At 33.9% G+C, this 10,358-nt stretch overlaps 1 protein-coding gene across 1 annotated transcript; it reads left to right on the top strand.

The window, feature by feature from the left end:
• Positions 8,911–10,108, top strand: LOC18610818 (cytochrome P450 84A1). Its single transcript, XM_018113962.1, has one exon. The coding sequence runs from the start codon at positions 9,050–9,052 to the stop codon at positions 10,082–10,084; it is 1,035 nt and encodes a 344-aa protein (XP_017969451.1). The 5' UTR covers positions 8,911–9,049; the 3' UTR covers positions 10,085–10,108.

The raw sequence follows: 10,358 nt of genomic DNA, 5'->3' as shown, positions 1-10,358 counted from the left end.
GTGTGCTACAAGAAAAGAAGGGAGTTGTAAGATGGAGAAATCCCAAAGACAAAAAAGCTTAGCTTGAAATCTGACATGTTTCCACGTTATCGAATAGTTCCTCTATTTGCCTGTACCTTTCAAAGACATCAATTATTGAAAAAAAAAAAACCCAGTATTTTGAATAGAAAATAGGTTACATCGATGATGATGGGAGCATTATGCAATCAAGAAGAGAGGGTTGACATCTCCATGTAGGAGAAGATAAATACTGCTGGCATTAGCATAATTCATATATATATGTGAGGTCAGATTGATCGTATGGATGAAGTAAGAGCCATAATAGCCGTGAACCCTGGAGCAAGTAAACTTGTAGAATTTAAAAAAATTTGGTTTCAATCACTCACATTCAAGTCTTTGATTTTATGGTTTATGTTTTGAAAATTTCTTGCCAACATGTTTTGTTCAGAAGTAAATTTAATGTCGGCCTGCATAATCAGACCACGTCGTTATCAAGGGATATTGATCAGATCGACACAAGTGTCGCTGTCTCCTTCACACACATGATGATCATAAATACTTGTTAGCGATGAAGACAATGTTTGATGTGAATGTCTTACCGTCCTCGCTTTTCTCATTGATAATTTAATTAATGAATTAGTTGGTAAGAGTCCCTGGATGGGTAAAACTAGCCAGTTAGATCAAGCAAAGTAATCGAAATCCATGGATGGTTTCGTCAGGTTTTTTGAAACTCTTGAAGATTGGGAACTCGGTGTCACAGTTAGGGAACTTGGTCAAATCCTGATGGTGTGGTCAGACACGCAAGCCCTGGATGGCTTTAGTTATGTCCTTCCTCAGATGCTTGAAAAGGGGCATTTTAAGACATAAAAATGCTTAAACTGAAACAAGATAATCATCAAATATTAGTATTGTGTTATGGTCATCGTTCAGCCACAAGTTTTTGGCCAAAAGGGGGGCAAAGCTAACGCAGGACTTACGATGTCAAGCTCATTTTATTGAATTATATGTATTTACCTGATTACCAAAACGATCAGATATTTTACCCTGGAACTGAAGTGCAGATCACCATCATCATCACCAATTTTTATGATAAATGATTTTCTCCCTCATTGGCACCACAATCTTTGCCGTGCCACTACCGTTCACAAGAGGATGCCAATTTCCACTTAGTCCTATCAAATTAATGAACTTTCTTAATCAGGCACACACACCAAAGAAACCTTTGCAATAAGCCAATTGATATTTCAGGAAATTTTGCCCCCCTTCGCCATCCCTTCATGTCAATACCATAATGGGACGCATGCAATATTGGACAAGAAGAGAAGCGCAGACATCCACACCATAATTAGTCTATAGCTTTTGGATAAGCCCGACCAAAATGGGTTTACTCAAACATGTAATTCAGTCACCTAATGAAGCTAGAGTAACATCCAAAAGTTAGGAACACAAGATTGTGGTTGTCAAGTTCAAGGCACTGTTGCTTTCTCGTCTCCGTTTTTACAATGAATTTCGATTCAATATGGTACCTGAAAGTGTCCCCCAAAAAGGGTTTCCAGCCATTATCAACTTGGGATTTCGGAAGAGCAAGCAAAATGTATATCAGTTACGACAAAAGATTCAAAAATGTTTAAGCAAAACTGTCCCAATGGGACAGCCAGAATCAGATAAAATGACGAGTTTTGGCTTTGTAGAAAGACAAATGTCAGAGGCAAGCAGAACATACAGGCACGTGCTTCGAATTTGGACGGCAGATGTCCAGGCTGACCCCATTTCCAACAGGAGCTTAACTGCTTAATCACACAATAAATTTTGATTGGAGAAGAAACAAAAACAAATCGATATTTCCCCATTTCCTGAAAGCTTGATTTCTTCCTGGAGGAAGGCAACAAAAGCTGGATTTGTCTTGTTAGGGATACTTAAAATAAGCTAAAATATACTTCACCCACCTAACCCCCCGATCTCCCAACCAACCTGAAAGTTTATCACTAATAATCCTTATGACCATGCTGATGCTTCAAGACTAACAACCGGCCACCGCCTTTCTTTTACTGCAGAATGAATCAGGCTTTTCCAGATATCTAGAGTCGATATTTCACCCAATAGAAAAAACAAATGTAAAACATGAAACATATGAAATATAACCCAAGATATGTGCACTCTTCTAATTCCTTTGTTCTTCCCTTGTAGTTGTTGAAGAAAACAAAAGATGAATATTCATATACATATGTTAACTTAAAAAATCAGCACAAGAATCCATCTTGTTCATGATAATATATTTGGGATTTTGATTTTAATATGGTTTTATTCCTTTTTCCGAGCCGTTGAGATTTGTTCATAAGCAATTTTATGCAGGCCAAAAGTCTGTTAGTGACCCTACTGATTTTACTTCAACTCCGAAGGGGGGTTTCGGTCACTGAAACAGCCTACGCATATCATTTATAAATCATGTCAAATTGACAGGCAACAGATTATAATATATATAAAATAAATTGTTTGACTTGCTTGTCAGGGTGTACATGTTTCATTGTGTAACATACTAATCGGTGGGTTCATTCTCTGCATTAGCAAGTTGGTGAGAGTTTTTAATTGAGATTTATAATTGTGGTTGGTGGATTGTGACGATAACATGGCAAACCCTCATTGCATGTATAATCCTCAGGCTTTACTTTTAATTGGAGTACTAAAAATCCCATGGTCTCATTAAAGTAAAAACAAATATGGACTCATTTATTTTTGTAAAACTACAAAAATTCAAAGTCGGCTTATTTAATTTATTCATATTTAAAGGTATTTTTATAATTTTATTAGACAAAAAAGTCAATTTTTTTTTAAGATGATCAAATGTTATTCATAGAGCATGTTAATTAAAAAAAAAAGATATTCACAGTATATTAAATTGAAAAAAATCATAGAACATCATGTGACAAAAGTAAAATCTTCAAAACGTATAAGTGAAGATTATCCAATTTTAATTTATGTCGTTTGAATATAAATATAATCAGACAAATTTGCAAATATTGGAAAAGACCAATTTGCATATATTTATTCCTCTCCAATTTTTTGGAATTGTTTATGATAGCTTTTCGAGGGAACGAATGATCATTTTTTTAATAGGAATTTCATTACCCCAAGTTCGTTCTCCTTTCCTCGCAAATTATTATTATTATGATGCAAATCTTAGGCGCAGACAGTGTTTAGGTAAGTTAATGATTAAACTTTAATTAAGCTTCTGACTTTTGGATTATAGTAAATTAGTCTTCCAGGGGGACCATCTTTTTGTCTCTAGAGCCGTGAGCTCATTAACCCTGTGTTTATTTTTCTTTTCCAAGTCTTAATTTGGGAAGAAAAGCTTTGAATAATATTACATCCTGTTTTCAAATAATCAATATTATTTTAAAATTTAAAATCACAAATTAATAATTTAATCAAGTTAGTAATTAATTATTCAATCAATCTTACTTCATTGCAAATTTCTTAATTAATGCAATGAAATTTCAAAAAAAAAAAAGACAAATTCTTAATTAATTCAATTTTACCTTGCTTGTTGACCTATGCCTTGAAGTTTAGTAGTTGATTAAGTCAATTAATCCTACTTCAAAATTATGGTTCATTCCCCCCTCCCCTCCCCATGTCCTCTCACTCTGGTAAGGATTAGAGAGACTGATTAATGATTAGTGCATATATTCCTCAAGTTTTTTTAATTTGTCATCTTAATCTCATATGAATAAAGAGGGGCAGTTGCTAACTTGCCATAAAATGAGAAAAAAAAATATGAAACTTTTTGTGTTCTTAAACATTAACTTTGATTTTAGTGTAATGTGTGTGGTTGGGAAACACATTCATAATTCAATGGATTTGCTTGAAGCCGTTAAAAGATTGAGTTAGGACCTCTTAGAGGGTATGGTGGAGTCACCTACAATTATTTGGGTAGTTGCCTTCACTAAATAACTAAGATTCTTGTGTTCCAAGAAAAAAAAAACGATTATGGTACAAGTTTGGAGTTTGGACCTATATTTTGGTATTAGTTGTCTCATTATAATTAAGTATTTTTAGCTAGTAATATAATGATTGAAAGAAATTAATATATACTATCATGATCAAATAATAAATGTATAATTCAAATGCCAACCTCACTACTACCTGATTACACTTTTATATTAGTCCAAACCCTACTACTAAAGAGGACAAAAAGGGAAGAAGAAATGTCAATTGTAATTTCTTGAACAAGCATGAAAAGTATGGTCAAAAAAGAAATGAAAAAAAAAATGTAAATATGTATGATCTCTGACAAGTTTGCATATAAAAGATTAGATAAAGATTTAAATTTATTTCATGAGAAAAAGATTGGGTTTTTTTTATTAAAAAAAGGCAAGAATCATTTCATTATCAATGATTAGAAAAAGTGAATTCAGAAATCTGACTAACGAATAACAATATGTAGACTTGATTGAAATTAAACACGATAACTTATAATAATATAAACCCAATTGAAACTAATCAACATCATGACAAGCTTCAACGATACAAAATTTACAAATCTGGACAAGATAAACAAAAAATTGTCCATACAAAATTCAACCTTAATTTAGTCTTGACTTGTCAATGGTTTGAATCCCGAAGTGTTAAGTCCTTTCATGTGTGTCAAAGTTTCCGGCCATCTCGTAAGCCCCTTTGCCTAGACACCGCCATTGACGCCATTGTTGTCCTCTCTCGAAAAGAATTCTGAACATATTTATTGCCACACAATTGATATCGTCTCAGCTTAGCTTTCTCACGTATATGGTTTTTTTTTCTTTCCTTCTAAGCACTAGAGCCAAATAATTTTCCTTTAATTAATTAATGGGATTTGTTCAGATTCTAAAAGGGTTTTTTGACTATAGAGTTTTGACATTGAGAAAAATGAAAGCTGACCGCAAAAAACAAGTGCCATTTTCGTCCTCTATATGAATTTGACGTTCCTAACCTTTTCTCCTAGTTAGCCCTAGAGGGTTCCTACTCCATTGCACGTGTTCAATCAATATTAATTAGACTTTTATTACTTTTTCAATTGGAAAAGTTCAGTTTACTAGTAAATTCGAATTAGTATACGAGTCAACAATATTTATATCAATTCTTGAATATTCTATATATCCATAATTTCATTTTCTTAATATACTACTTTAGGTTAGAGTTTTGAAATGTAATCATTTTTGTTACCACTCATTGCATATTATGAAAAAGTTTGGCTATTTTTTGTTTTTGTTGGATCATCCAAAAAGAAAAGAAGAAGAAGAAGAAGTTGTACCCAAAAATCGAGCACAAAATTAGGTAGTATGGTGTAATTTCGTGAGCAAATAGGTAACAAAGGGATTGGTTGGGTTGGTTCATTTTCAAATTGTAGGGTACCCTATTGCCTTAAGTTTATGTTGGCCAAAAATGTACTTCGTTGACACTTCAAATTTGGTTGCACACTGTAGTCAAATATCAATTCTATTCCTAAATGATAAATAATAGGAATTACAAATTAATTTGTGTATTTTACATGCAATGTAATAAATTCATCCAGAAATTAAAAAATAAAACAAGCTAAAAAAATGAACCCCGTTCAGTTAGAAATAGAAACTAAGAGTTGAGACTAGTCTCTTTGTCTGCTCAAATTTCTTCTTTTTTTTTATAAAAAATTTATTTTAAGTTTTTTCATCTTCTACTATTTTTGAAAAGGAAATGATGCTTGTTCTATTATTGTTATTTTTATTTTTATATTTAGAATACGAAATAGTATTTTAATTATTTTTAAATAAAAAAATATACATCAATCATTGAATTAGATATTTAAATATTATTATATTATTAAATTTATAAAAAATTTCTACATCAACGTATCAACTTGGCCAATTTGGTAAAATAATTTTCAACTAATTAGTGCCCTGAGGAAACCGCAAACGAAAAATTGACAAGCAACTTTTGAAACTTACATTATTTAATTAGTATATAGTTTGATTCAGTTTTTTGTGCAGTTTCCACACCAGCTATAGACCCAAAGTTGGTTTTTAATACTAGAACAGCTGTCGGAAACGACCGGTAGTTGCAGGAGCATGGTGGAACCATGAGTGCATGAAAAAATGGATCACCATTGAATCTCACAGATCCCAAAAAGCTTTGACTTCGTCCCTCTTTTGAGCTTTTGCTTGATGAGGACGGATCGAAAAGCTTGTAAGGCCCAGGAATTACATGTTTCTTTCTTTGACTTGGTGTTGGGGGGATTGAAAAGCTACCCCTGTTTGCTCAGAATTGAAGAAGCTGCAGGGTGTTTAACAAAATGTGTTCAGTGCTCGATGTTAACCGATGTTGTTGTACATTTTCCCTTAATTTTTTGACAAGAAAAGTATTTTGTTACACTGTAATAGGTATATATCCTTTTTGTCTTTTTACGTCTGCAAGACGAAAATATAATTTGTTTATGTGAACAAAGATTCATAAACATTTTACTTGCACAAATCAGTAAATCCTAGAGGCCTGATCAGCTGCTTCGACCGAGAAGTAGGTGAGTTTCTTGGGATTCCCGAATCTGGGTCAATTACCAAAGACAGGATTCCTAAGGAAGCTCTCAGAGCTACTGGTGCATTCATTCTTTTTCCAAAAGAAATTGAATCAGAAAAAAAAAAAAGGGAAAAATAACTGCAGCAGTTCCAAGGATTTTCAGTTGAGGTGAGAGGTTGTAGTTGGGGATTTTGACTGCAAACAGAACTGATTAACAAAACGTCGTCTATCCATTTCTTAATTATATGGCGGACCGAGTTAGCCCTTTCCAATCCCTGGCTGCTGATTCCTGATAGGCCGGCTTCTCAATGCTGGTTGAAACCCCCGAAAGCGATTCCACCCAGGGTTTTCTAAAAGTACAAGCTTGTGAAAAGTGGCAACATTTCATTCAAGTTCCTTCCAAGGCCATGGTGGTGGTGGGGGTCCATTTCACCCCCCCCTCCCCTCCCTCCCAATTCTTTTCAGGATTAAGTCAGATAAGTTTGGGAAAACGATTCCATCTGATAATGATGCTGCTTTCCTGCTTTGGGGGTTTCTGTAAATCATGCTAATTATACCCTTTGGAAAGTGGCCTCCCTAATTGATATAATCTACATGTCACTTTGCCATATAAAAACTAATACAGTTTGAAGATTCTGGTCGAGGAACAGAATGAAAAAACACAATGACGTTGGAGTGATGCTAAAACACGCAATCTTTATCCATTATCTTAGAATTTAAGTATAATTATTTTGAGTAGATTCTAAAATCAATCTTTAATTAGACATTTTCATGAAAATATCTAAAGGGAATAATAAATGGTGAGATGAAACCGTCAACGGTTCCAATGTCTGAAGCAGATAGCGATGCAGAAGAACAGGGTCGGTCCTGCATCAAAATCTCTCACCTTTCAATGCTGATGATGAAAAACAAATAAAAAAAAACAAAAATTCAAACAAGGGTCATTCACTTTAATTGAAAGCCTCAAATGATTTTTTATTAAGCATGAACGGCATGGCAGATTTCTAAACTTCTTATATATATATATATATATTTTGGTTAAACATGATTAGGCAATAAAGCAGAGAATGATTGAGAGTAGGTAAGTGTTACTAAATATTGCAACAGTAAAAAATTTATTAACAATTATAATCGACACAAATCGAGTGACATTTTTCCTATAATTCAAGACCCGATCGTATATTCATATAAATGAAAAAAAAATAAAGTAATCGTAACTAAAATAGAAAATTTTCTTTGGCAAACAAAGATGGGTTCTCTCTACATTTATGTGAAAAAAAATTGTTTAATTTTTCAACTTGCACAACCTTAATTTGCATCTTCTTCATCTGAATGTGAGATTAAATGATTGGATCAAAGGTCCCTTCAAGCATTTTTTATTAACAGTTTAGATATTTTTCGTTTTGGTTGGATTTAATGACAATTAAATTTTCCTTGCTTAGTGCGCAACAAAGCTGAAACCGTGTAAGACTAGTTCTCTTGGCCTTGGATGATATTTGAATGACCTTTTCCACCAAAGAAGTTAAGCAGTCCCCATTCTCTCCATCATCAATGGTTGAACGTTCCCATTTAATTTTGCCTCTAAATACAAAAATATCATAAGATATTTATATAAAATCCTTTTCTACATTGACATATGACAAATAGTGACAGCAATTGGCCCCTTATCTCCAAAAATAGGAAATGTAAAAAAAATTTTCTCCAGTTATTTTATAAGAGTTTTTAGGTCAATGCATGTACTCAAAGAGCTAGTGCAGACTACAACGGTGGGGTGAAATGCAAGGGATCAATGATGGAGAATTATTACATTAATTAACCTTTGTAATTAATTAGATGTTCTTAAATATAACCATATGTTTAATTAGGCTTTTTTACACTTAATTTCAACTTATAGAATTGTTTTGAAGATCCTGATGATGGGATTTGGATAAGATTTGCTTGAGGTATTAGTCATTAGTTTGGGTTGAAATTTAATTTAGAAAGGACATTCAATTTAATGAAACCATTAATCTCTTTTTTGTTGATAAGATCATACAAACCTAATTTAGGTTAATTAATTGCAATTAAATACACAACTTTTTGGGCCATTTTGTTCTTAATAAGGCATAACCCCACTAGAATTAAATATTGTGTTCATGAGAATTTCTAAACGTTTAAGCAAGCAATCCCCCCTCTAAGGTTAAAAGCGACAAATTAGGTCTCTCTCAATTCTTCTTCGTTGTTTTCTTTTCCTCTTTTTACTCTAATTTCATCATCTTGCAGTCCTACCTTTTTACTTATTTTCAACATATAAATAAAATAAGGTACGAATTATTTTTTTTTATAAAAAAAATAAGGAAGGAAATAGATGGGCAAATTGACAAAAAAATTATTTATTGGTTGGAAAATAAACATAGATAAATAGTATCACAAGTTGTGCACTTTTTTTCCTACAGGGGTTTTGGCCAAAAACCTGTATAAAAAGCCCCATAATATCTGACAAGAAACTAGCAACATTCAAAGAGTTGCAGATTTTGTATAGATATCGATCATGTCTGTAAAACAAGCCATGGATTCCCTGATACAAACCATGGAGCCATTGCCCATGGCCCTTCTTTTCGTTATCCCTTTGTTACTCCTCCTAGGCCTCATCTCTCGACTTCGGAGAAAACCATTTCCTCCAGGGCCTAAAGGGTTGCCACTTATCGGTAACATGATGATGATGGACCAGTTAACTCACCGTGGACTTGCGAGGCTTGCTCAGAAATATGGCGGCATATTTCACCTCAAGATGGGGTTCTTGCACATGGTTGCTATATCTAATCCTGAAATGGCTCGCCAGGTTCTCCAGGTTCAAGATAACATTTTTTCGAACAGGCCAGCCACCATAGCCATCAGTTATCTTACGTATGACAGGGCGGATATGGCTTTTGCTCATTACGGACCTTTCTGGAGACAGATGCGCAAGCTCTGCGTGATGAAGCTTTTCAGCAGGAAAAGAGCTGAATCATGGGAGTCCGTTAGAGACGAAGTGGAGACTCTCATTAAAGCTGTTTCAGCCAACACTGGGAAGGCAATCAATGTGGGTGAGTTGATCTTTAACCTCACAAAGAACATTACTTACAGGGCAGCGTTCGGTTGTAGCTCGCAAGAAGGGCAAGAGGAGTTCATCAAGATCTTGCAGGAGTTCTCCAAGCTTTTTGGTGCTTTCAATATTGCGGATTTCATTCCTTGGCTCGGTTGGGCTGATCCTCAAGGACTCAACACCAGGCTGGAGAACGCTCGTCATGCATTGGACAAGTTCATTGACACCATCATCGACGATCACATTCAGAAGAGGAAGCGAAACGACGGCTGTGATGAAGGTGACACCGACATGGTCGATGATTTACTTGCTTTCTACAGTGAAGAAGCCAAAGTAAACGAATCAGAGGATCTTCAAAATTCCATCAAATTCACCAGGGACAACATCAAAGCCATTATCATGGTATGTTCCTCTCTTCACATAGACTTCAATTCCACTGTACCATCAAAACATGGCAACGTTCCATTTTCTTTTCTCGATCGTTTCAGGATTCGAACTTGAATGCAAAATTTTCTTTTTTTTTTTTTGAAGAAACAAGAACCATCTGCATTTATGTTGATATTGATATTTATCTAAAATCAATTGATGGATTTGGACTTATACGGTTATGAGCTGTATACCTACCATTTCCACGTCCATACAAAATAAAGTTCATAATAAATAGGAAAGATAGTGAAAATAATCTATCAACAAATAAAGTTTTTTGTGCTCTTTTCATACACTAAATATATATATATATATATATATATATATATATATATATATATATATATAT

Source organism: Theobroma cacao, chromosome 1, assembly GCF_000208745.1.
Source record: "Theobroma cacao cultivar B97-61/B2 chromosome 1, Criollo_cocoa_genome_V2, whole genome shotgun sequence".
Classification (NCBI taxonomy): domain Eukaryota; kingdom Viridiplantae; phylum Streptophyta; class Magnoliopsida; order Malvales; family Malvaceae; genus Theobroma; species Theobroma cacao.
The sequence above is the reverse complement of the archived record's forward strand: the minus strand, read 5'-3'. Positions and strand labels throughout refer to the sequence as shown.

Bases quoted from the DNA above. Each gene is read 5' to 3' on its own strand.
- LOC18610818 (XM_018113962.1), top strand. From the start codon at position 9,050: ATGTCTGTAAAACAAGCCATGGATTCCCTGATACAAACCATGGAGCCA.